Genomic DNA, 25,841 nt, shown 5'->3' with positions numbered 1-25,841 from the left:
GGGTGCCCATGTCTACAGGTGACCACTTCTGCAGCTGGGGGCATCTCAGACCATGCTGACTGCGGACCACTGGGACACATGCCATGACAGCTTCTGAGTCAGCAAGGAGGCCCAGTCTGACCACCCAGTTTTGGGTCAGCACAAAAGGATCTCAGGAGAGTCAGGTAGGGCCGGAGCTTCTGTCACCTCCCCACTTTGCCAAGAGGCTTCTTAGGACTGGGAGTGGAGGGACTGGCAGAGGGGCAGGGAAAGCAGGGTCCTCAAGTCCTCAACAGCCCCCATATCTCTGCCAGGCCACTGCTCCAAGAAGGGTAGCTGCTCCCCTAGGGCTGGCCCTGGGGTCCTGGATGGTGAGGCAAGCTTGGCATCTCTGATCGGGAAAGCCGTGGGCCATGGGGAGAGGAACCGACACCACACAGCTGCACTGACCAGCACACTGGACTGTGGCCATAGTGACTACCCACGCAGGGTAGACAGTAGCTGCAGCCAGGCCACCCTCAAAAGGCCACAGCAGAGCCTCCTTGCCTACACTGATCCCTGTGTTGCTTAAGCAGTAGGACTTCTCACCCTGAACTCTCAAGCCCGCCAGAAGGGTGGGCCAGCTCTCAGGCAGTACTGAGGAGGCCGAGCTACTCCTGTGTGGTTGGAGGAAAGCTACCAGGGCCAGGGAGGCCATTGCCTTTCTGTGCTGTGTCCCCCTCAGGCTTCAAGGCTGTGAGCCTGGCCAGTCTAGCATTCACAGACCCTCAACAGCCCAGTCCCATCAGATTCCCCAGCATGGATGAAGCTGAGCCAGACTGGACCCAGGACTGGGCAATGGGTTGGGAGAGCTTGGCCTGGGAAGTCGGGGGGGGAGGGGGGCACTCCAGATTCCCAGGACAGTTACAAAGGAGGTTGCTGGAACCTGAGGCTGTGGCCCATGGCAGTCGAGGTGGGGATCCTAGACAGGCGGGGGGGGGGGGGGGGGGGTGTCAGCAGGATGGGGCTATTGTGCATGCACTCCTGCTGTGTATGCTGTGCAGGGCTCCACTCACCTGCCTCCCCCGCACCCTACAGTGGCAGGGAGGGATTCACCAAGGTCACATCACCCCACAGCAGATCTGGAGTCACATGGTCACATGGGGTCCCACACTCAAGCCGCAGCTCTAGGAGAACGTTCTGGATGCAGCTCCTTGAAGTGTAAAGTGGTGGGAGTCCTGGGACAAGGGTGGCACAGCCAGGAGGGAGCATGCCTGTTTGTCCAGTGTCCTGGGCCCAGGTCGGCACCACGGGGGCATCTGCCCAAACGTCTGGCCTGGACTCTAGCTCCCCCTGGAGTAACTGGGCCTGTCCTCACTGAGTGCTGTCCTCAATGGGTGCTGTCTTGGAGTCAGCACCCATTATCCAGATCGCTGCCCACGCGGACTCAGAGACACAGACGCTGGGTGCGCAAGGTAACAGGTCATTTTTCAGAACCAGGAGCAGTCCTCCAGTGTGGACTCAGGCCTTTGCAGGCCCGCCCTCGTCCTCTGACTCCTGCTGGCCCAGAGTAGTTTCCAGGCAGAGTTTAAACTGGCCAGCTCCCAGCGGGCCTCCTGTGTGGCCTCCACATCGTCACTGTGCTTCTGGAGCCCTCAGACTGAGTTCCTCTGCTGGTCGGGGGGGGCCAGAACTGCCAGGCCGACTTGGGGATGCCCGGAGGGTCTTTGGGGGCGGACCTACTAGCCCACTTAGCCAGTGGGTCACTACGGGCTGGCGGGTGAGGCAGCCAATCAGAACTAAGCTTCTGGGGGCGTGGCCCGCGCAAGCAAGTGGGTGGTGCTCAGTGCTCCCGCTCCGGGCAGCCACGCTTCCGGCGGGGCTGATGGCCTTGCTGAGGGCCGTGTTCCGGGCCTCGCCGCCGGCTGGCCGCGCCAGGCCGCCCCCCGCGTCCCGCTCCACCGCCATGGACTCCGCCCCACGCTGGCTGGCGGGGCTGCGCTTCGACAACCAAGTCCTGCGCGCGCTGCCCGTAGAGACGCCGCCGCCTGGCTCCGAGGACGCCCTCTCCGTGCCGCGGACCGTGGCCGGGGCCTGCTTCAGTCGCGCGCGACCAGCCCGGCTGCGGCAGCCGCGCGTCGTGGCGCTGTCGGGGCCCGCGCTGGCCTTGCTGGGGCTGCCTGAGCCTGACGCGAGCGTCGAGGCAGAGGCCGCGCTCTTCTTCAGCGGCAACGCGCTGCTGCCGGGCGCCGAGCCCGCCGCGCACTGCTACTGCGGCCACCAGTTCGGGCAGTTCGCCGGGCAGTTGGGCGACGGCGCGGCCATGTACCTGGGCGAAGTGTGCACGGAGGCCGGCGAGCGCTGGGAGATGCAGCTCAAGGGCGCCGGCCCCACGGCTTTCTCCAGGTGCGCGGTGTCCTGGGGCCCCAGGCACGCGGGGGTTGCGGCAGCTTTTCAGCTGCATAGCATTCCTCCTGGGTCGGAGCCTGAAGTTTCAGGGAGAGGTCACAGCTCTTGTTGGGGCGGAGTTGTTGCGCGGCCACAGAGAAAGATAGGAAGCACCCCTGAAACCCCCAAGTGAATGGTACAGGGTGGGCAGTCATCGCCTAACCTGAGAGAGCCAGGGCCATTGGCTGTCCCTGCTCTGACCTGTAAACAGGCCCGAGAACTTTGGAGCCTATTCCACCATGGCACACACTCGTGTTTACTTAAGGCCCAGGGGTCAGGCCAGTGCCCTTGCTCCAGGAGTCACCAGGCAGTTTAGGGAGCTTCTAAGACCACCCTGCCTCCGGAGGGCACATGGTTGTCCAAGGCAGGCCTGGGCCCAGGTCTGTATTCCTGCATCCTGGGTACTCAGTACTCTTTACTCCTGAGCCCCTACTTGTGTCGTACTCAGTTAAATGCTGGTTGAATAAATAAGAATGTGTAAGTTAGCATTTTATGGCTAGACATTCCAAGTGCACGCCTTTCATCCTCTGGGCTCTCGGACCCAGGCTGCATCCTGAGAACCACTGGTTCTTCCTCAGCCCCCATTGCCACCCCTTCAGCTCTGAGCAACCATTAGACCTTTTTATTTCGAGGCAGTGTCTCACTTTCCTGTGATCCCACCATTATGGAAAGGCTGAGGCAAGAAGATAATGAATCCAAGCTCAGCTCAGACAACTTAGCAAGACTGTCTCAAAAAATAAAAGGGCTGGGGATGTAGCTCAGTGGTAGAGTACTTACACAGCATGCTAGAGCTCAGTCCCCAATTCAGGGGAGGAAACTATTTTCATCCTAAAAAGCTGTACTTCTTCCTTTGGGGGGAAAGTGCCTGATGGCACAGCGACCTCTTGTGTTTGACTTCAGACAGGCCGATGGTCGCAAAGTCCTGAGGTCGAGCATCCGGGAGTTCCTGTGCAGCGAGGCCATGTTCCATTTGGGAATTCCCACCACTCGGGCTGGAGCCTGTGTGACATCCGAGTCCACAGTGGTGCGAGACGTGTTCTATGATGGTAATCCAAAATACGAGAAGTGCACGGTTGTGTTGCGCATAGCTCCCACCTTCATAAGGTAACGCTGGCTCTGCAAGGCCCGTCTAAATGTGCTTGCTCACAGAGGCTGGGAGACTTGGGATGTCCACAGCGCACATTCACAAGGTGACAGTGCCAGGACCGGCCCCTGGCCTCTCAGAAGGTCCAGCCTGTCCACAGAGTAGATACATCACCACCCAGGGGAGACCTTGGTGCAGGAGTTCCTGCCTCTATTCTGTTCTGTGGTACAGCCGGAAGTGACACTGGGATTGGACCAGGCAGGCCAGCTCGAATGGAACCCTGGTGGTTTCCTGGGAGGGGCTGCCACACAGAAGGACTCAGGAAGGTGCATGGGCAGAGTTCATGACAAGGAACCACCTGGCAATGGCCAGGAAATGGCCTCTGCAGCATCGTCATGAGTGTACATCTGTGCCCCTGGTCCCTGGTCCTAGGTGGTCTAGGCTCCTTATCTGCTGTCCTTTCTGCCTGCTCCCGTCTCTGCCATCTGGAATCCAACGTTTTCAGAACTGGTTCCCTGCCGTGACCAGTGTGGCTCTTGAGGTTCTTGGGGTGAAGGACCAAGAGCGGAGAAAATGAAGAGATGAAGGTGGAGTCAGGTAGAGCCCTTATCCTCCTGATGGGAGGAAAGGGAGCTGCTCCACCACGGTAGTACGTTTATTTATATCCTCCAAAGGATGTTACCCGTTTCAACCCCATTGCTTAGATTATGTAGGGGCTTGGTGTTTTTCTGGGCTGAAGCAACTTCTTCAGGTGGCCGATCCAGGCGCTCTTCGTTGTTGGGATGGCCATGCCACAGCCCTGAATGTGTGGTCAGTTTCCACCTTCAGTGACTCCCAACAGCTCGCTGGACCCAGAGCAATCAGGAGGACTGGGTTGGGCTGTGGCTCACCTGTCGTCGCCAGGCCCCGGATGACCACCAGCTGCTTACAGCTGTGACAGGCTGTGACTGTCTCTGGCTTCTGACTCCTGGGGCAGTGGAAGGAGCCAGAGCCAAACTCACCTTACTCTGTGGTGTCCTTGGACATGCAGATCTGTGACACTGGGTGAATATGTCCTGTGTCTTGGATGATGCCTGTCACCAACCACTGTCCACTTGTTGCCAGTGGCAACCCCAGTCATGACTGTCAGACATGTCCCCAGATGCCTGCCAAACCCTGAGGGAAAGCTGCCCCATTGAAAACCATGTTGGCCATGTGCTGGTCCCATTAGGAGTTCAGGTGCAGGAAATAGCTGTGATGGTTTCTGAGCCCCAACACCCCACAAGCCCTGTCTGGCAATGGTCACTGTCCAACTAGATGCTGTCTGCCGTGGGCCGCAAGGTCTCCCACAGCCGCTTTCTCTCCTTGTCTTCACAGGGGCTGGGTGCGTCTGACCTGTTCAACACCTGGGTCTCCCCTCCAGGTTTGGCTCCTTTGAGATCTTTAAGCCGGCTGATGAGTACACAGGGCGCGCGGGCCCCAGCGTGCAGCGGAATGACATCCGAATCCAGCTGCTTGATTATGTGATCAGCTCTTTCTACCCTGAAATCCAGGCTGCCCACGCCTGTGACAGTGACCGAGTGCCAAGGAACGCTGCCTTCTTCCGGGAGGTGGGTGGAGGCCACATGGCCTCTGTGGCCAGCGCAGCCAGCCTGCTGGATATAGCTGTTCTGGCCAGTGGGTGAAGGCTCCTACCCAGTGGCCCTACTGTTCCTGGGCCTGTCACTACCGTAGCTTCATGGTGGGGCCCAGCAAGCACACTGCCGGATTTGAACATTCAGAGGCCTGGTAATGCCATGAAGGCAGTGGCCAGAGGGCTGTGCCAGTCTCCCCAGCATCAGCAAGGGTGTCTGCAGGGACAGGCTGGAGCAGGAGCCCTTGCTAGTGCTGGTGCCTCCTGTTGATCAGTGCTGATGGATTTTGGGGTGACTCAGGCCACCCCTACTGGGGTTTTTGTCTGCCCCAGGACTGTCAGACCTGACCCTGCCTGCGTCCAGATGGTGCAGTGCTAACATGTGACCTGGCAATATGATCTCATCACATCCAGCATACAGGAGGCCTGGGCCTCATGTGGCCTGGCTGATGCCTGCAGCACTTAAGGGCCTAGGGTGTGGAATAGGCAAAGGCCTTTCAAGGAGGAGGTGGAGTGCCAAGGGGTGGCTGCAGTGGGGCAGACCCAGACTGCTGAGACGTGGGCACTGAGCTGGTATCTGGGGCTCCATCTTGCAGCAGCTGCTAGCGTCCCAGCTCGGACACATACCATGTGGTGGTGTGGGGTAGAACTGCAGGGGCCAGGAGATGGGCATGGAGGCTGCTCAGCCCATGCACAGTGGCATACTTGTGGCTATGTATGGGGGGGGCCCTGTAACCTGGGTCTCATTCTCAGGGTGACTGAAGCCAGATGCTCAACTGCTGGGACGGGTGGGGAACAGAGTGGTCGCATGGAAACGGTAGAGCGTCAGGCAGTGTTGTGGATTCCTGCAGGCTCCCATGAGGTCTCACCTGGGCCTGAGGTGTATGCAGGAGCAAGAGCCACGTACCCAAGCTCCTCAACTCCTACACAGGGAGGTCCCTGCCAAAGCTCACAACGGCCCTGGCAAGGATGGCCAAGTGGCATCACTGGCTTTGGGGATGCACATGCAGAGTACTAAGCGCTTATCCTGCCCCAGGTCACACGACGCACAGCCCGGATGGTGGCCGAGTGGCAGTGTGTGGGCTTCTGCCATGGTGTTCTGAACACTGACAACATGAGCATCGTGGGGCTGACCATCGACTATGGGCCCTTTGGCTTCCTGGACAGGCGAGTGGCCCTGAGCAGCAGTGACATGGCAGCATGAGCTTGCGGGGGCGGTGGGGGAGAGGCAGGTGCCTCCGACTGGGGTGAGCACAGCTGCTGCCCACACTGTCCTGAGTGTTCTTAGCAGCATAGTCCAGCTCTTCCTGGAGCAGAAATGCCCTGGGGCGCAAGCAAAGCACTGTGAGCTATCTTAGCATTGCATTTACTCCCTTCAGTGGGTTAATCTGTAGTACTAGGGATTGAGCCCAGGAACACTGCCCTGCATGGCTGTGTCCCTAGCCCTTCATTTTGAAGCAGGGTCTTGCTAAGTCACTTAAGTTGTGTGGGGTGGCCTGGAACATGTGATCCCTCTGCATCAGCCTCCCACATAATTGCAGTTACAGGAGTGTGCACCCAGTTGTGTTAGCATTTTAGAAAGGGTCGTTTCATAGGTGAGTGGAGGAACGCTGCTTCTCCAGCTCTGGAGGTAGAGTTAGGGTCATGAGGGCCCTCAGCCTGGGACTGGAAGGACAGGACAGCAGGATGGTGACTGCGCAGGCACTGCCCTTGGCATGTCCCAATGGAACTGCACCCCTTGCCTTGTGACAGGTACGATCCAGACCACGTGTGCAATGCCTCAGACAACGCTGGACGCTATACCTACAGCAAGCAGCCTGAGGTATGCAAGTGGAACCTGCAGAAGCTGGCTGAGGCACTGGAGCCTGAGCTGCCCCTTGCTCTGGGCGAAACTATTGTGGCCGAGGAGTTCGACACCGAGTTCCAGAAGCACTACCTGCAGAAGATGCGTAGGAAGTTGGGCCTTGTGCAGGGCGAGCGAGAGGAGGATGGCGCGCTGGTAGCCAAGCTCCTGGAAACCATGCATCTGACTGGTGAGCGAGGCATGCATGCACTCACCCTGCATTCACTGTGGAAACACACAGTTTACTCTGTGGATCTTCTTTGGCAGTACTCGGGATTTTTTTTTTTTTTTTCTCAAGATGGGGTCTGGTTATATAGTCTGGTCTTTACAACTATAATCCAGGTTGGCATCAAACTCAGAGGTGATCCTCCTGCCTCAGCCTCCTGCGTAATGGAAATATAGGCATGTACCACCATAGCCCATCAAGTGTGCATAATTTTAAGTAATTTCTAACCTTATTCCATTGTGGCTGGCGAATATACCAATCTTTTTTACTGACTTGCTCCAGTGTGTCCTGGAATAAGACCCTGTATACACCAAGAATGCTGTGACCTATACACCAAGAATGCTGGCCACGGTCTCTGGTCTCATTGGATTATTGTTCAGGTCCTGTTTCTTTATTGATCTGCCCGGGTGCTTTGTCCAGTGTTGAAAGCAGCACATTAAGGTCTTCAGCTCTTCAGCCCTTCTTAGCAGCTCTTCTTTAGTTCTGTGCTCTGTGCTGTGTTCAGGGAACTGCTGTTGGGTTCATGTATTTCATATTTGTTTTCCGTTGTACTAGGGGTTGAACCCTAACCCACACACTGAACTACATCCTCGTGCTTATCATCTTGTTATTTGGAGCCCAGTGTCACAGTTGCCTGGGCTGGGCTCAGTGTTACAGTCCACCTGCCTCAGCTTCCTCGAGTGCTGGGGTTACCGGAATGCCAGCTGTGCTACATCCTTATTGATGAACTGGCTGTCACTGTGTGATGTCCTTATCTCTACATCACGCCCCTACACTTGGGCATGCTAGGCAGTTTTTATTCTCGGCTGGCTCAGGTATCACCAAGCTCAGCTCAGGTGACAAGGAGTATGTTATCTGCACTGCATGCTGCTTGCTTTCATTTGCGACCCATCTGAAGCCAGTCTCCTATAGAGAGTACAGAATGTAGCAGGATCATGGTTTTTCTCTTTATACTTTTGGAGACAGCTTTGGTGTGTATTCCAGGTCATGGACCATGGTGTCGCTGTTTGGTTTGGGAGTTTTGTTTTTGGGACAAGATCACACCACATAGTAGTTCAAGATGACCCTAACTCTTTTTTTTTTTTTTTTGTCTTTTTCTTTTTTTATCGGTACCAGGGAATTGAACTCACGACCACACACCTGCAAGGCCGGCACTTATGCCGCTGAGCTAAATCCCCAGCCCCAATGACCCTAACTCTTGTGATCCTCTTGCCTCAGCCTCCCGAGTGCTGGATTGTGAGTTTGCACCATCACGCCTGGCACAGGGTCTTGTCTTTGACCCATTCTGCCACCTGCCTTTTTGACTGTCAGGGGTCCATTCACTGCTACAGAAATTACTGGCTTAGAAGTACTTGGGCACTTCCCTGTTCTCTGTATGCCTTCCCCTTTTGCTCACCTCTCATTTCCTCCACTCCTTACTGCCTCCCCAGGCCCTTCACCTTCCAATGGACTTTGCTCAGTTGATTTTTTGCAGCATCTACTTGGAGTCTCTTCCCACCTGTCTGTCGTTCAGATGTTTCCTTAGGGGTTGCCGTGGGTCCTCCTACCAGCAAGTGGTGAGGGCCAGGGCAGCCTCAGCCCTGTCTGTGTGAACTGCTGCACAGAGGCCCTGCAGGTCATAGGAGGGGCAGTGGCCACCAGGCAGGCTCAGCACCTGTGGAGGGAAGGGGCGGCACCAGCCTCTGTGCTGAGCGCACTGTGTTCCAGGTGCCGACTTCACCAACACCTTCTGCTTGCTGAGCTCCTTCCCAGCTGAGCCAGAGGCACCAGGCCTGGATGAGTTCCTGACTGCGCTGACCTCACAGTGTGCCTCCCTAGAAGAGCGGCGGCTCGCCTCTCGGCCCCAGATGGACCCTCGGTGCGTAGCAGGCCTCACCTCCTTGGGGTTTTTAGATAAAACATTGGAAGGTGAAGGACCACAGGGAGGCATTAAGGAGTGTAACGCCCACACAGGTGCCCTCTCAGGGTGGAGCATCTGGTCCTAATGGCGCACTGGCCATCGAGGAAAGGGCTGCTGATATGTGGGTGAGAGGTGGTCTCCCCACAACAGGCGCAAAGCCCAGGTAGCCTGTGCCTCCCAGCTACCCCCACAGGGTATGGTGCCCTATGCAGAGAGAGACAGAAAAAACGCCACAGGTCAGTGGTGCAGAAAGGATTTTTAGTGGGGGCAGTGACCACACAGGACTCACCTCCCCTCACCCACCAACCTCTGGCTGATGCCGCCACCCCTCTGCAGCCAGCTCTCCATGATGCTAATGCTGGCCCAGTCGAACCCGCAGCTCTTTGCACTTATTGGCACCCAAGCCAATGTCACCAAAGAGCTGGAGCGTGTGGAACAGCAGTCTCGGCTGCAGCATCTGACCTCCGAGGAGCTGCAGAGCCGTAACAGTGCACACTGGGCTGCCTGGCTGCAGGACTACAGGTGAGCAGGGCTGGGTCCTGGCACCAACCCTGGGCCAGGGCTGGGCCAGAGCACCTGACAGGGGTCTGGGATGATTCCAGAGCCCGGCTAGACAAGGACAGGGAGGACGCTGGTGACACTGCTGCATGGCAAGTGAAACACACACACGTGATGCACAGCAGCAACCCCAAGTATGTCCTGCGGAACTACATCGCACAGAACGCCATTGAGGCTGCTGAGAATGGGGACTTCTCAGAGGTAAGCATGCCCCCTATCCCTGCCACTGCTCCTGCTGGAGACAGGCGGTGGCAGTTGGTGCCTCACGCCAGTTTTCCCCTAGGTGCGACGGGTGCTGAAGCTGCTGGAGTCCCCTTACCAGCATGAGGGTGAGCATGCAGAAGCCCTGGAGGTTGCAGGCCCTGAAGGGGCTGCCACAGGGGCCAGCAGGCGGCCATCCTACAGCAGCAAGCCCCCTCTCTGGGCAGCCGAGCTCTGTGTGACCTGATCTTCGTAGCGGCCTCCATGCCGCAGGGGTCTTCCCAGGCTGTAGCACTGCTGAGCTGCTGAGCCTGCAGCCCTGTGCTCTCCATGACAGCAGAGACGTCCAGTCAGGCTCTGACCTGTCTCTGTCTGACGCAAGCTCAACAGTGCTGCTCTGGCCTGGCAGCCACAAGGACAAAGGCCCTGCCAAGTGCTTGTGAATAGCAGAGAGCCAGGCCACCCCATCCCCTTTGCCCTGGGGGACAGGCCTCTGAATAAAGCAGCAGCTTCCTCTGCCCATCCATGGTCCTTCTTGTGCACTCCCTCTAGGAGCTGCTCAGGCATCCTGGTAGTAGCTGTTGAAATTGATGCGTAGCAGGAAGTCCTCCAGGTGGGGCTGGTAGCCTCGGTTCACCAGTTTGGTCACCACTGGAGGGCAGAGGGCTGCTCAGCTCTGTACCCTGACCCTGCCACCAGCCCACCCACTCCTCTGAGGCTCACCTTTGAAGAGGAAGTGGGAGTAGTACTTGAAGGTGTTATAGGACTGCTGCATAAGGGCGAAGTTAGGGTGCTCTGTCCCCAGGGGGCCACTGGCCGGGGCCCAGGCCTGGGAGATGAGCTGGCTGCGGAACTTGAGCACCAGGCTGAAGATGCTATGGATGATATTCATGACGGGCGCCGCCTTCTCCGTCAGCAGACCCCTGAGGCAGGCAAGGGCATGGTGAGCTGCCCCACTCTGATGTCTCACAGCCCCCACGCTCCCCCGCACCAGGCTTCCCACAGCCACGCCCCACCTAAAGACAGCCTTGTGCAGGTACTCAGCGTGGGCACGCTGGATCTCCTCCAGGTCACTCACTGTGGCCAGCCGGGCCCTGAACTCGCACCAGCTGACATGTAGGATCTGATTGGCAATGTAGCCCTGGGTGACCTTCACGAAGTGCTGCATTTCATGCTTGAACAACTGCAGCTGGCGGAACTGCACTGAGCCAGCAGAATGGCTCACCAGGGCTGGACAGAGGGCAGGGGTCAAGTGAGGGGCAGCCAGGGCCACAGGTGCACATGGGGTGGGGGGTTGGGGATAACAGGTGTCCCATGGCCTCACCTGTGCGCTTCAGGTGGAAGCAGATGTCCTTAAGTGTCCACATCATGAGTTTCAGCTGCAGCAGGAATGAGAAGATGGCACTGTACTTGCTCAGGCAGCTCTCGGTGATGACAATGTTGAGTGGCCAGTCCACCTATCCAGAAAGCCCCGATCAGCACCTGCCCGCACATGGGCTCCCGCCAGCCCCAGACAGAGCTGCTGACCTTGTACCTGAGCTCCAGGCAGCTCAGCACATCTGGTGTGTTGGGGGCAAAGACTTCAGGCAGGTGCTTGAGGGCAAAGGAGAGTCCAGCAGCATGCGGCGAGTCCCCGTGGAGGCTGCACTGCAGGGCCTTGCTCAGGATGCCATTGAGGGCCAGTGGGCTGAGCAACTCCCCTGGTGTCTGCCCAGCTGCAAGCTGGGCAGGAAAGAAACACGTGTCCCAAGACCTACCCTGTGCCCTGCCTCTGTCCCCTCACCCACTGTCCCCACCCTAACTGCCAAGGTCACCTTCTCAAAGAGCAGATCGCTAAGGGACTGGGCGAACTCCCCATCCTCCATCAGTACAAAGTGCCGCAGTGCCTCGAAGTGTGACTCCAGGTGCAACTCCACAAAGAAGAAGTCCACTGCAGCCTTATTTACCAGGGAGACACTGGCAGGAGGGGCCTGCAGTCAGAGGGGGCTGGGGGCCGGGGTCTGGGGTTCGGGGGGCTGGGGCGTGGTGGGGACTCACTGGGCAGCCAGCGGGGCCGTGAGGGAGCGCTTCATGAGCACAGGCAAAGTCAGCAGCTCGCTCAGCTGCACTGCAGTCTCATCCACTGCTGGCTGGGCCTGAAGGCCCATGGGGAATGTGAAGGCCCAGGGCAGCACGTGATGGACAAGGTGGGTGACAGGAGGCTCTGCTGTGAAACAAAGACAACACTTGTGGCTCAGGGAAGCACTAGCCAAGGAACCTGCCCACTGTGCCCCAACTCACACATAGCCTCGTAGCTGTCTGGGTACTGCTCCAGGGGGTACAGCCTCGCCAGGCTGGCCAGGTAGGCCTGCTCCTCACCCCAACGCCGGGCCTCCGCCTCTGCCTCCGCATCCACCTCCACCTCCCCCTCCCCAGGGCTGGGCTGCCCTGGGGTGGCTGTGTCCTAAAGAAGCTGGCCTTAATGCATGGCTCCCCAGCACACTCCCGGGCCCCCCAACGTGACCCTCAGGCCTCGTCCACCCTGACCTGTGAATCCCCAGGCTGGCATGCAGACAGATCCTCTGTGTCCCCATTCCTCCCTGGGCCTGCGGATACACAAACAGGCGTGAGGGGCATCGTGCTACAGGATAACAACACAGTGCCAGCCCAAGTAGCAGACAGCAGTCTGGGCTCCCAAAGCCAAGGAGTACATGGGCAGCTCCAGGCACCCCACCACCACAGGCTGCTCCCTCACCTGGCTGCTCAGAGACGCTGTCTCCCACAGTGCCGGGCTCGGCTATAGCACAGGACGTGGCCTGCAGACTGCTGTCCTCCCAACTGCCTGCTCCAGGGCAGTGGGTGGCAGGATCCACCTCAGCAGAGATCGATGGCCCACATTCCAGGGCAGAGCTCTCCACTTTCGGGGTGCCTGGCCAGGACCCCTGGCCAGGAAGGCTGCAGGGTAGCCTAGGGGGGTTTGACTTAGCTTCTAGAAAAAAAGGCTGAGTGGTGTGGCCACCCCAGCTTGGCTGGGAGGAAGCCACAGCTGATACATTCTCCCCAATTTGGATACTAGCATCAGACACATGGCCATGGATGTTCCAGCGTGGCCGGGAGGTGGCAACATCTGACATATTCTCTCCAACTCGGATGCTGGCATCAGACACATGGCCATGGATGTTCCAGCGTGGCCAGGAGGCAGCCACATCCGACACATTCTCTCCGATTTGGATACTGGAGTCCGAGACATGGCCATGGATGTTCCAGCGTGGCCGGGAGGTGGCCACATCTGACATATTCTCTCCGACTCGGATGCTGGCATCAGACACATGGCCGTGGATGTTCCAGCGTGGCCGGGAGGCAGCCACGTCCGACACATTCTCTCCGATTTGGATACTGGAGTCCGAGACATGACCATGGATGTTCCAGCCTGGCTGAGAAGCAGCTGTTTCAGTAGCACGGCCTTCTGTCGGAGCAGCTGCACCCAATGTGGGCGCAAGGAACCCCCCAGGGATCTGGCTGTTGGCCTCTTGGGCTGTACCGTGTCTGTGTGTGAGCGGGTGTGGCAGACAAAGAGGCCGGTGTATGTCTGGCCCACACTCATCTGGCCTCCCGCGTGTGTTGACACACAGCTGCTGCTCCTCACTGTCCCTGACAGCCTGCAGAGGCCCTAGGGACAGTGCGGCAGTCACAGCTGGCCTCAGAATGGTACTAAAATCATATTCCTGTGGCTGGGCAGGCAGAGTCTCCTCTGCCGAGGGTGCCTCTGTCGTGGATGAGGGCAGCAGATCTGAGCAGATGGTCTGCAGTGCCTGATCCAGTAGGGGGGTCCCATCCTGCTCAGGCTGCTCAGCCCTTGAGTCTGTAGGCAGGAAGTCCACAATGCTGAGGCCAGCAGAGAATGGCCCAGCCCCTGCTGCTGGAGACTGTAGGGGCTGTGGCGCTAGCACATTCAGCCCGCCCCTGCAATCCCCAGGCTGCTCCGGGAACCCTAGATCACAGGTCTGGCCTCCGTCTGAGTGCTCCAGGCTTCCAGACAGGTCCTGAAATGGAAATGCAATCTGGTCTCCTTTTCCCTTTGGCCACGTAACCCTGCAAAAATGACTCTGCCCACCATGTGCCGAAGGACATGGGGACATCTAGGCCAGGAGCATCCTGCTCAGAGCCCAAGATTCTGTGGCAGACCCTTACCTCAGAGCATGCAAGCGGAAGGACACCCGGTGGCTCCAGCGGGTGGCGAACTTCTGACAGGTCTCTCAGCATCTCCTGAAACACAATCCAGCAGGACAAGGGGAAGGCTTTGGAGAGTGACTGCAACACTGACCCCTGGCACTCAGCCTCCACACAGCACCCCACTCCCACCACACAGGACTCCGTCAGCACCAGACTCCTACACAGCACCTGCAGGTGACTATGCCCCTGTGCCAGAAGTAGGGTCTGCATGCAGGGGCAGGGAACCACTCTGATATGCTGCAGTACCTGAAGGCACTTTTCCTCCTCCAGAAGGAAACGGAGTCTTGCACTTTCCAGCCGGTGCCTCTGGACTCTCCACAGGGCCTTCTGCTCCCGACGCGCTGCCTCTGCAGACAACTTGCTGTAATGGTCCACCAGTGCCTGCCTACAATCACCAGAGGACATGGTCACCACCATCCCCTGCACCATCCAGCAGGCGCCCAGGCAATCTGGTTCTGGCCCTGACTTCCCTTACTCAAAGGCTCTTGCCTCACGGGGTGGGAGGGTCTTTCCACTCCTCTAGACCAAGAGGCTGTGGCAGGCTGTTGCTCAGTCAGGCGGAGGCAAACATCTGCCCCACAAATATTAGCGGGCCTCACCTGAGCAGGCACTGCCTCACCCAGACACCAAAGGGCTGCAGACTTACGCGCAAAGAGCCCAGGGAAGAACCGGCACAGACTCAGGGGCCTGGGCCTCCCACTGGCAGGCAGCTGGGCCCAAAAAGAAGTGGCTATCTCCAATTTGGCCACCATAAGCGAAGAACACGGTCTCTGGACCCAGTTCCTCCACAGATGCTGCTCACATGGGCACAGGCACACTTGACACAACCCCAAGGTGCAACCCCGCCTGGACTATGAGTAGCATCTAAGGCTGGTACAGTGGGACATTGCCTACCAGTCAGGAGGAGGCCACCCTCCTAGGAAGGGCTCCCATTAAAACTGTGAAACCCCACTGTAGGGAAGAAGCTACCACAAGGAGATTGACTCCCAGGAGCTCTCCTAGGCAGGTGGACCACCTCTGCTGGATGTTACACTAGCAGATATTTAAAACAAGCAGAAACTATTTATAATTAAGACAAATGAAGAGGGGCATGGCGGTGCAAACCTGTAATCCCAGCACTTGGGAGGCTAAGGCAGGAGGACTGCCATGAGTTCAAGGTCAGCCTGAACTGCACAGCAAGACTTCTGTCTCAAAAAACCAAAAAATAATTAAGACAAATGACAGCGAGGCATGGTGGTGCAGGTCTGTAATCCTAGCACTTGGGAGTGAGTTTGGGCCAGCCTAGGCTATAAAGTGAGTTCAAGGTGAAAGCCAGCCTGAACTGCAGAGCAACACCCTGTCTGAAAAAAGACCAAAATAAATGAAGAGACAAGACAGCATCACAGTGTGTGCACCTTGCCTGGACCCAAGTCTACAAGGACCCTCAAGGTCAGCGAGGAAGCCCACAGGTACAATACGGCCCTAACCACTCACTACACCTGCCTATCTAGCTTGGCACGTGCCTGCAGTGTTTCAAAACAGGAAGCAAACTGACCATCACTAAGCCCAAGCCAGCCTGGGGCCTGCCAAGCCGCACCTGGCCTTCTTCTCCAGCTCCTCCTCCAGTGCCTGCAGCCTCTTTTCCCTGTCCCGGAGCTCACGGGCATAGCTGAAGTCCTCATCTAGTTCCTCCTGTCTGGCTGCCAGGCGCCGCTAAAGAATACACACAGTGTTGTTGGCTAAATGCAGACTTTGGAAGCCAGAAGTCCCAGAGGTCAGGCCCACCCACCTCCTGGTCCTTAACAAACTGTTCCTTTAGCTGCTGGAACTGTTCTCGCTTCCGGGCATCCAAGGCCATCTGTTCAGAGGTTTGCCGGTCTGCATTAGGCAGGGGAGGGGCACGGTCAGGGGAGCTCCAACAGGGCCCCAGAACCGCAACAGAGAACGTGGAGCCATGCTCACCACTGAGTTCACGAAGGACCCTGGAAGCCGCCTCCCTGGCATGGGCAATTAATTCTTGTTTTGCAATTTCCATACGTAATTCCTAAAAGTAAGCCAACAGACAAAGCATCCAATTCTCCCCCCCCCACCCTCAGTGCTGGAGAGGGACTACATTGACCAGGGTCAGCAGGTGCAATGACCCTTGCTCCCATCCCACTGTGAGAGGGCAGAGCCAGATCATGAAAGTGTTTGGCTCTAAGCACCTTACGCAGTGGTTAGAGGCCCTGCCCCTAACTTATGCCCAGGGAGGACAAAGGGGTTTGGAGAGGGGACTCCATGTTTCCCCCCTCCCCACAAAGCCAGGCCAGGAGGGTTTACCCAGAAATAGCACTGATCTGCCATCCATCCTCTCCCAGAGTATGCTGGACCCCAATGGTCCCACTCTAGCCATTTTTGAGCAGGAGGGGAGGCCACCTGAATGTGGGTGTCCCAGGGCTGCTACCCCTTGAGCTGGTCTGTCTTGTCCACAGCCAGGGGCACTGGGAAGCCACCAAGGAGCTGCACAGTAGGCAAAGCCACCAACCCAGGGAAAAGGAAAACAGCCCCTGCCCTGAGCACCTGGCTCCAGGGCGCATTTCTGACGTAGCCGAGGTCCCCACCTGCACATTGTAGAGTGCCTGGAGCCCCTACCCCAGCCAGCCCAAGGCCTGTGTCAAAGCACCTTCTCCTCCTTGCTAATGCAGCTGTGGTGGGCCACTCGCTCCATGCGGCCCACATAGACTGCGCAGTCCTTCTCCACCTCCTTCAGCTCCTCAAGGGAGAAAATCACCGAGATGCGCGGGACGGGGATGTCTGACCAGCAGAGGTAGTGCTGCCAGGGAGGGGCTGCAGTGAGTGTTTGCAGAAGCAAAAAAAGGTAGGGCTGGGGCACAGTGACACAGGACAATAAACCAAAAACCAAGCATCCCTAACCATACAGCGGCATCACCTTCATCAGTGATGAGGAGCAAGTATCCCAATGTGAGGGACAGCAAACAGCCCCCGTCCACATGAGCCTCTCCCCAGGGGCTGTTGGCTGGGCCAATGCCAGATTGCCACAGGAGACCCTTCAGTGGAGCTGGAGAAGGCCCATGGAGCCTCCCATCCCCCATGCAGAGCCATCATGCTGCCCCCAGCCACCACCAACCCTGGACGGCCTGGTCTCCACTGCCCTGGCTGGTGTCTCACCTGGGGACAGCAGAGCTTCAGCAGGTTGATGGTTTTCCCACAGACATAAACGTCATGCGCCACGTGCCGCAGGAACACAGGGACACAGTCCTCCACATCTTTGGAAATGAGCACGTATCCGTGGGTCCAGTAAGACTTGTCTACACAGGGCAAGACACACGGGGCCTGCAGACACTGTCTCCCAGCTCCCAGGTGCCAGGCTACCCCCCCGTGGCCATGGCCACTCACCTCTGCAGCCCAGGTACTCGTCGTTCACCTGGATCATGAACTCCCCGTAGACATCTCTAAAGACTCCACTGTACACCCAGTCGTGGATGAACCTGCCTCACAGTGGGGCGAGTGAGGTGGGTAGGATGCCCCCCAGGCTGCCCAGGGTGAGGCCCTGTGTGGCCACACGGCCAGGCACTGACCGAGTGTAGGGCTCGCAGCTGGTCTTCAGCAGGGACAGCAGCACGGGGTAGTGTTCATTGCTGCAGTTGTCCAGTGCCTCCTGGTAGAGGTAGGACAGCAGCCTCACACCCTGCAGAGGTGAAGGGCAGGTCACTGCGAAGCCCTGCATGGATGCTGCCCTGCAGGCAGCCAGCACAATCTGCAGGGATGCAAACTACTCACAGTGGGGAACGAAGCCTTGGGCTCTCCTCCGCCAGCCCCTGGGAGTATGGCACCAATGCCACAGAGCTCAGCTAGGTACCTAGACCAAAGGGCAGATCACAGGTGCTGGGTGTAGGGCCCTCAGGCTGGACCAGACCAATGGGCAAAGCCCCTGCACATCTTCACACTCCCCAAGGGACTGACTTCAGGCCAGACACCCTCATGTTGCGCCGGACCCCAACCTCAGCTGCAGGTCCCCATGCTGCCTGGAATACGAACTCCCCCTGGCCTCTGCCCTTCTCCTCTCCTCTGACAGTCCTGTTTACAATAGGGCTGAGGCCACATCCACAAACCCCTCAAGCTGGGGCCTAGGCCAGGCAGGGCTGCACCATGCAAGGGGCGTGAGTGGCTCAAAAGGCCCCTGGGCTCCAGCAGACCATGCCTGCCTCCAGACCTGACTCAAGCCCTACACCAAGACTCACCGGAGCTGCCGGCCCAGCTTTTTGAAGAGAAAACCGATGGTGAGGAGGCTCAGGGTGGATGGGGTGGCGAGGACGCAGGCCCCATAGTACTGCAGGTACCTGCGCAGGCCGCTGGTGAAGGCCTGTAGGTGAGGGCCGAGGCGGGCACACTGCTAGATCAGCAGTGCTGCTGCCACTCTGCAGTCACAGCACAGGAGGACATGGGCCAAGAAGACAGGCCCAGGCCCCCACAACGCTGTCCCACCAGCCCCCACCCCAGATGCCAGCAGAGGCATACCTGGAACACCAGGCCCCTGCCACACGAGGCGCCCAGGGCAGGCTGCAAGGAGAAGTGGCTGAGGCGCGTGTAACAGGTCCCATACGCTGCCACCTCTGACAGGATGCTGCTGATGCTCTCAGGGGAGGCGCCAGACACGTGGACACCTTGCGCCACTACAAAGGCTTGAGTAGACTATGGGCAGAGAGAGGGTTACACAGGAGGCATCTGACCCCAGCAGGCTGCCACCCAGTCCTCCAAGATTCACAGCAGGAAGTGCCATGAGCAGAAGGCAAAGGCCTCGAAAGCGTACCCCAAAGAGCCTCATTCTGAATAAAAAGACACCCTGGGGGCTGGGGATTTAGCTCAGCGGCATAAGCGCCTTCCTTGCAAGCAGGCAGTCGTGAGTTTGATCCCTGGTACCGATAACAAAGGAAAAAGACCAAAAAAAAAAATAATAAAAAAATTAAAAGACACCCTGGAGGAAGGTACACAGGAACACTGCTGCCGCTGTGGAGCAGATGTAAGAAAACAGACACTTCCAACAACTACTTCCTCCCGACACAGGACACACAGACAAACCTCCCTGGGCACAGACCCTATGAAAGCAGATTCGCTGCTAGGTCTAACACTTCAGCTCTTGGGGACATGTCCAAAGAAACAGTGAAGTATCCAAAGACTTGTCACAACATGTCACCCCAGCACCGCTCATAGCTCCTCTAAAACACGCAGGACAACCCATCTATGGGTTCAGTAGAATCGTGTGATTTCAGAAAGGATGGCTGTTAACAGGTTCCACTGAGAAAGCAATGTCACATCAACCGTGGAAAGCAATTAACCCCAAAACAAGCAGAAGGAAAGAAATAGCACAGATTATATCAGAGACCAGAGAATGGAAACGCAACAGAATCCAATGAAGCCAAAGCTGGCTTCTTCCTCCCTCCCCTCCTCCCAATCTCTCTCTCTTCCCGTGCTGGCGGCTGGATCCAGGGCCTCACACATGCTGGGCTCTACTAATAAGCTATACCTGGCCCTAAAAACTAGGTCTCTGGAAAGATTAATGAACTAACGAACATTTAGCTAGAGTAAGAAAAAAAAAATGACAAACTATATCACATACGGGTACTAATTCCCTACAATGAATATGATCACTATGTGTAACTAAAATGTACCAAATATACTTATTTTTTGAAAATGACTATGAATAAAAGCAAATTCAGTTTACTAACATCAAAAGTCAAAGTGGGGACAATTCAACTGATTGTACAAAAATAAAATGTAAGGAAATACCTAACAAGGGTATGTGGCTCAGTGGTAGAACATTCACCCAGCACACACAGTACCCTGGTTCCCTATCCCCAACACAGAAGAAATAATAATAATAATAATAATAATAATAATAATAATAATAAAAGTTATCCAAACTGGAAAACAAGGAGCAGAATTACTTGTTTTTAGATGATATCATCTTATACAAAACACCCTCTAGAATCTACAAAAGTCTTCAGAGCTAATAAATTCAGCAGAGTTACAGATTCAAAATCAGCACACAGTTGGGCATACAGGTGCACACTTGTAATCTCAGCACTCAGAGCCAAGGATTTAGCTCAGCAGCATAAGTGCCTATATGGTAAGCGCTAGGTCATGAGTTCAATCCCCGGTACAAAAAAAAAATTCAGAATGGCTGGGGATTTAGCTTAGCGGGTAAGTGCCTGCCTGACAAGCGCAAGGTCGCAAGTTCAATCCTGGTACACACGCACAAAAAAAAAAAAAAAAAAAAAAAAAAAAAACAATAGATCAGTACTCAGGAGGTTGAGGCAGGACGATCACAAGTTCGAGGCCAGATTGGGCTACTCAAAGAGTTTAAGACCAGCTTGAACTACATACTGAGACCCTGTCTCAAAAAAATAAAAAACAAAAAAAAAAGCTACATTTCTATATACGAGCAATAAAAAACATTGAAAGAAATTAAGAAAACAATTCCATTTACAATATCAATGAAAGAATGAAATAATTAGGAATAAATTTAGGCAAGAAAGTAAAATACTGCCAGATGTAGCAGTTCACACTTGCAATCCCAGCATTTAGGAGGTAGAGCAGAAGGATCAATGCAAGTTCCCAGCCAGCCTGGGCTACATAATGAGTTCAAGACCCAGGACTGTCTCCAAATAAATAAATAAATAGTAAATACTTTTCACTACACTTTGTACAATGAAAACTAAAAAACATTGTGTGGTACAATGGTACATGCTTGTAATCCCAGATACCTGAGAAGCTGAGGCAGGAGGATTGCTAACTCAAGGCCAACCTAACAACTTAGAGACCCTCAGAATAAAAAGGGTTGGGGATGTAGCTCAGTGGTAGACTATGTGCCTAGCATGTACAATGCCCTGGGTTCAATCCCCAGACCAAAAACAAAAACAAAAAAAGAAACTTCAAAACATTGTAGAAACGGTGAAAAGAATCTAAACTAAATAAATGTTCATGGATTGAAAAGACTAGTATTGGAAAAGTAGCAGTAATACTAGAGATTCAGTGCAATTCCTGTCAAACTCTAAAATGAACTCACCACCTTGCACTTACCAGGCAGGTGCTGTGCCACTGAGCTGTATCTCCAGCTCACTGAGGACATTTGAAAGAAAAATAAAGACCTATTTTAAAACTCCTCGGCAATCTCAAGGCAGGAAAGTGAAAAAAACCCGCAGGGCTGGGTGCCTCAGGGCCCCTGCACCATTTGCTCATCAGTAACAATGCAAGACACAGAATGGGAATAGGATCCTGAGTCCAAAAACATTCACCTTTACAGTCAACTAACTTTCTAAGAGGGTAAGACCCTTCAGGGAATCAGGATGGTGCTGCTTTTTCTTTATCTTTTTCTGTTTGTTGGAAACAGGGTCTCACTGTGTAGCCCAAGCTGGCCTTGAACTCATGGCAATCCTGCCCCAGCCCCCAAGTGCTGGGACTATAGGCATGCATCACCTTGCCAAGCCAGAACAGTCTTCACAAGCAATGGAGCTGGATAACTGAATATCCACGTGCCCAGATAAGGCACCCAGAATAGGAGCGGCACAGAAGGAAGTACCGTTTCCACTGTCACTGAATCAGTAAAAATCTCACTGTGGGTCAGTCTGTAAAAGGAAGTTAATAAACACTTTAGAATCCAGAGAGGTGACTGTGTGTGACTGGGCCCCAGTTCCTTACCTGGCAAAGGGAGAATGTAGCTGATGCCACTCCAAGCAGGACATTGAGTGAGTCCTTCACCAACTCCTGTTCTGTCACCATCATGGGCCGCGGGGCTTGCAGGAGGCTGCCGCTGAGCACCTGCAGTTCCTCTTGGCGGAGCCTGCAGAACCTGTCAAAAGCGTCACGTCCTGCCTCTGTGAGGTAGGGCTCCTCTCTGTGGCCAGGAGTGCTGCGAGGGACACAGAAGGGAAAGGGGTGAGCAGATGGGCAGCACCACCCTAAGCATGTGTCCCCTTGAGGCATGAACAAAGAGAGGAGACTGATGCAATACACACCCAGGCATGAATGTCAGAACTGCCCAGCCTGCCACATCAGTCCTAGCTGCACTTAGCACCTCTGGGCGTATACCCTGAGATCCAAGGAGTGCTCCCCAGCCTGGCCCTGCAAAACCACCCACAGAAAGCCAGTGTCCTCGGGGTGACGACTCACTCCCTACAAAAGTTCTCCCATTAAAAGCAAACACGGGATTTATACATCCACATTAACAGCACCATTCGCAACAGCCAATAAGTGGAAGCAAATTAAGTATCCAAAAGAGATCATGGATGAACAGTGTGGCAGCTCACACAGCAGAATGTCATCACTCAGCCTCGAAGAGGAAGGGAATTCTGACATCTGTTGCCATGTGAATGAGCCTTGTGGTGAGCACTGAGTGGCGAGTCACAAGGGAAACCACCATACAACTGCACTCACAGAAGTTCCTACAGAGGTCAGATCCTAGGGACAGAATTCAGAGGGGGCTACCAGGCCCCAGGGAGAGAGGGACACGGGGGTGCCATCAGTGGACGGCATCTCAAAATGAGGACACACAGAGGGCAGCAGCACAGCTGGGTCCTCCTTTCCCCGCTGCATCTCTCATCGCTCAGGACTCAGACAGCGTCGACTGCATCTGCCACCTAATTCTAGAGCAACTCCCTGAAACCGTCTGGAATCCCTGAGTAAGCAGCGCCTGCAGCTTGCCAGGTGCCACAGTGCCACAGAGTGCGTGGCCGGAGGGGCTGACAAGCAGAAAAAGGCTCACCATCCGATTCGCTCCCAGCACCTCCGCTTGCTGACCTCATAGGTGAGCGCAGCTTCCCACAGGTCCACATCTGGGGTCACACTTGGTTCAGACTGCGAATCAGGAGTTAAATTGGAAGCCGACTGGAACCCTTCATCTTCCCACTGATCCACGCTCTGAGGGACCTGGAGACCACAGGAAAGAGTGAACCTCCATCTTGTCCTGTGACTGAATATGTAAGTGGGTCAGACGCTGGAAACCTCATCCATGTGCTTGCACTTACTGCAGGGAAGGCCCTGGCACACGTCTCTTCTGTTCTCCCTAAGTACGTGTGCACAGCACAGTCAATCACTTACACAACCAACATAATACAGTAAGGCTACCAATTTCCAGTTCACAGAACACACAACATCAATATAGCTTTACTTATTTTTCTTTTTTTCTTTTTTTGTCTTTTTCCTTTTTATAGGTACCGGGGATCGAACTCACGACTGCCTGCTTGCAAGGCAGGTGCTTATGCCGCTGAGCTAAATCCCCAGCCCCTATTTTTCTTTTTTGAGACAAGATCTCACTAGGTAGCCCAGACTGCCCTTGAACTTGTGGCGATCCTGTCTCAGCCTATGTCCTGGAATCACAGGTGTGAGCCACCACACCTGGTTTAAATATCTTACAATGAAATGTCTCTCACCTAAAAGTTCCATTCAAGGAATACAAAAGCCTATTAGACACACAGCCAGGCACAGAGGTGCACACCTGTAATCCCTGCACTTGGGAGGCTGAGGCAGGAAGGACTGCCCCAAGTTCAAGGCCAGCCTGTGCTATGTAGTGAGACCCTGCCTTAAAATATATATATATAAAAAAAATTAAAAAAGTAGTATACTAGACACAGAAAAGTTTGTGTACACCAAGATGTTTGCTATAGGGCTGGAGATTTAGCTTAGCGGCATAAGCAGCTGCCTGGCAAGTGCAAGGTCATGAGTTCAATCCCCAGTATCCCCCCAAAAAAGATATTTGCTATAGCATTATTTATGTTTTGAAATAACCTAAACATTCCACGGTAAAGAAATAACAGTATATTCTTTGCCAGGGATGGCAGCACACATCTGTAATCTTAGGACTTGGGAAGCTGAGGCAGGAGGACTGCCACAAGTTGAAGGTCAGCCTACTGAGTTCAAGGACAGTCTGAACTACCTAGCAAGACGCTGTCTCAAACAAAACAAAACAAAAATAACAGTATACTAACTCCGACACCAGTGAGAGACAAAGTGAGAGGCAACCTGGATTAAGAGATATTTGACCACAATTGGAGGCATCTGAAGTTAAATGTGTCTGACCCTTTAAATACTGAGTTGCGTGGAAGCCTTTCAAGAGTTCTGCCTCTTTCTGCTACTGTCCCATAATCTTCAATAAACAGAACGACTTACTGCAACGTGTGTGCTTGGCAATTCTTTCCACGCACAAGAACCTAGACAGGCTGGGGATTTAGCTCAGCAGCACAAGCACCTGCCTTGCAAGGGTGTGGTCGTGAATTCGATCACTGGTACCAAAAAAAAAAAAAAAAAAAAAAAGAACCACTCAACTGTAGCATATCCCTTTACTGAATTCTACAGAGAATAAATACCCATGTTATAAGAAAAGTACAAACTGCATGTACACCACGAACAAATATTTTTGTCACATGTGAACTAAATAAGGTTTCTGCAACTGATCAACATATTTCTTATTTTACTTTAATTAGCAGCTCTACACAGCAGAAGAGGAGACTTAACAACATGCCCTGCAGGTTAGGTAAAAGGCTTTGGCCTGCAACTCGACAGTGCCTCCCTGGGTGGGTGGCCCTGCCCTCTCAACTTCTCTGCCTTGGGGCAGCCTGGCCACCTGGTGACCTGCATGGAGCTGCTCTCCCTTTACCAAGATACAAGAAAGGGCAAAGACAGCATTTTCCAAACCCCTGGAGAGAAAGACGGGGAAAACAAACACTACCTTAATGGCCAGTCCAGAAAGGTCTGCGCTGTCCGGCACAGGAGGAAAGTCCAGCCGAACTTCCATGTCGTAAGTGCGACTGTGGACAAGGGCACCGAAAAGCGAGACCCGCGTATCTCTCTCAAACCTGTCACCACAGGAGTCACCGAACGAGAAGTGACCAACGGTGGGCAGGCCAGTGCCTGGGGCCGCCTCCATCACCTGAAGTGTTTCCCGGATCATGCTGTGACACAGATACTCCTCTCTGGCGATGAGGGACTGAACGTCCATTTCAAACACGCTCAGGTCATAGCAGTCGTATCCACTGTACGGAACGTTTCTCCCTGCGTGCTTGTTGTTAAAGAAATAGTCCCGTTTTCTCTGCAGGATCTGAGGGGGCCCACTCCCCGCCAGCTGAACTAGGAGGGTCAACACGGACCCCACCTCCAGCAGTGGGCTGCGAGACGTCGCCTCCAGGGCCTCCACCAGCTCCTCCAAGCGGTCAGCCTCGGGGCCCAGGCCGCCCACTCTCAGGTCAAAGGACAACATGAGGACCTTGTTTCGCACTGGGAGCTTTGACAGGTCGGGCTGCAACGCACGAGCATCCTCTTGAAAAAGGCTTGTGAAGAGAGCATTGTAGGCGACCCTCTTGAGGCTCTGCTTGGCCCTCCTGCGATCCACGCTGCGTTGCCCTGGGCGAGGCCGTGCGGCGGGCAGGAGGGCCTCGCACAAGTCGTCGAATAGCTGGGTGATGCTTGCCATCACTCCCTGAAGCCGGAAGGCGCCGGAGGCCAAGGGCAGGCAACCTCCTTACCCGAGCCCAGCGACTTGGGACGCGATCGCCCACTGTTCTGCAGTCTGAAACCTTAGGGGTCGCCGACCGCGGCGGGCAAACCCCCGGACGTCACTGCACGCGCTGGCCTCGCACCCCCTCCGGGCCAGGACGCGGCCGGCGGGGTCTGCGGGTCTGGCCCGTAAGCCCGCCTCGAGAGGTAAGGGCCCGGTTCACTCTCCCGCCGCCTTGACGTCACAACGAAGCGACGGCCCGACGGCTAGCTAGGCGCGCGGGAATTACGTCACAGGGCAAGCGGACTTCCGGCGCGCGGGGCAGGTTTCCC

General features: G+C 55.3%; 2 protein-coding genes across 4 annotated transcripts; one reads left to right on the top strand and one right to left on the bottom strand.

Annotated features, from left to right (window-relative positions):
* Nucleotides 1–1,813: 1,813 nt before the first annotated feature.
* Selenoo (selenoprotein O) lies at nucleotides 1,814–10,352 on the top strand. The gene is made up of 9 exons (XM_003461588.5): nucleotides 1,814–2,364; nucleotides 3,307–3,510; nucleotides 4,893–5,079; nucleotides 6,139–6,269; nucleotides 6,855–7,135; nucleotides 8,879–9,029; nucleotides 9,408–9,593; nucleotides 9,674–9,830; nucleotides 9,913–10,352. Exons 1-9 carry the CDS (start codon nucleotides 1,844–1,846, stop codon nucleotides 10,084–10,086), a joined length of 1,992 nt encoding a protein of 663 aa, XP_003461636.4. The 5' UTR covers nucleotides 1,814–1,843; the 3' UTR covers nucleotides 10,087–10,352.
* On the bottom strand, nucleotides 9,309–25,774 carry Tubgcp6 (tubulin gamma complex component 6). Of its 3 annotated transcripts, none has more exons than XM_003461587.5 (25): nucleotides 24,745–25,774; nucleotides 22,783–22,946; nucleotides 21,720–21,930; nucleotides 18,540–18,713; nucleotides 18,263–18,384; nucleotides 17,802–17,880; nucleotides 17,600–17,709; nucleotides 17,418–17,509; nucleotides 17,190–17,329; nucleotides 16,684–16,833; nucleotides 15,984–16,065; nucleotides 15,811–15,899; nucleotides 15,619–15,734; nucleotides 14,289–14,427; nucleotides 14,001–14,075; nucleotides 12,565–13,852; nucleotides 12,357–12,415; nucleotides 12,111–12,273; nucleotides 11,868–12,036; nucleotides 11,645–11,786; nucleotides 11,358–11,552; nucleotides 11,155–11,287; nucleotides 10,847–11,060; nucleotides 10,554–10,753; nucleotides 9,309–10,481 (listed from the first exon to the last, which is right to left on the bottom strand). In XM_003461587.5, exons 1-25 carry the CDS (start codon nucleotides 25,483–25,485, stop codon nucleotides 10,390–10,392), a joined length of 5,139 nt encoding a protein of 1,712 aa, XP_003461635.1. In that variant the 5' UTR covers nucleotides 25,486–25,774; the 3' UTR covers nucleotides 9,309–10,389. The 3 variants fall into 3 exon arrangements, 2 of the variants coding, with proteins under 2 accessions (XP_003461635.1, XP_023421319.1); XM_023565551.2 differs by having other exon boundaries at nucleotides 22,818–22,946; nucleotides 24,745–24,930; XR_010045773.1 differs by lacking the exons at nucleotides 9,309–10,481; nucleotides 10,554–10,753 and having other exon boundaries at nucleotides 10,873–11,060; nucleotides 11,365–11,552.
* Nucleotides 25,775–25,841: the final 67 nt, after the last annotated feature.

This window comes from Cavia porcellus, unplaced genomic scaffold, assembly GCF_034190915.1.
Source record: "Cavia porcellus strain 051 isolate PalLab524CR breed Dunkin Hartley unplaced genomic scaffold, mCavPor4.1 scaffold_40, whole genome shotgun sequence".
NCBI lineage: Eukaryota > Metazoa > Chordata > Mammalia > Rodentia > Caviidae > Cavia > Cavia porcellus.
The sequence above is the reverse complement of the archived record's forward strand: the minus strand, read 5'-3'. Positions and strand labels throughout refer to the sequence as shown.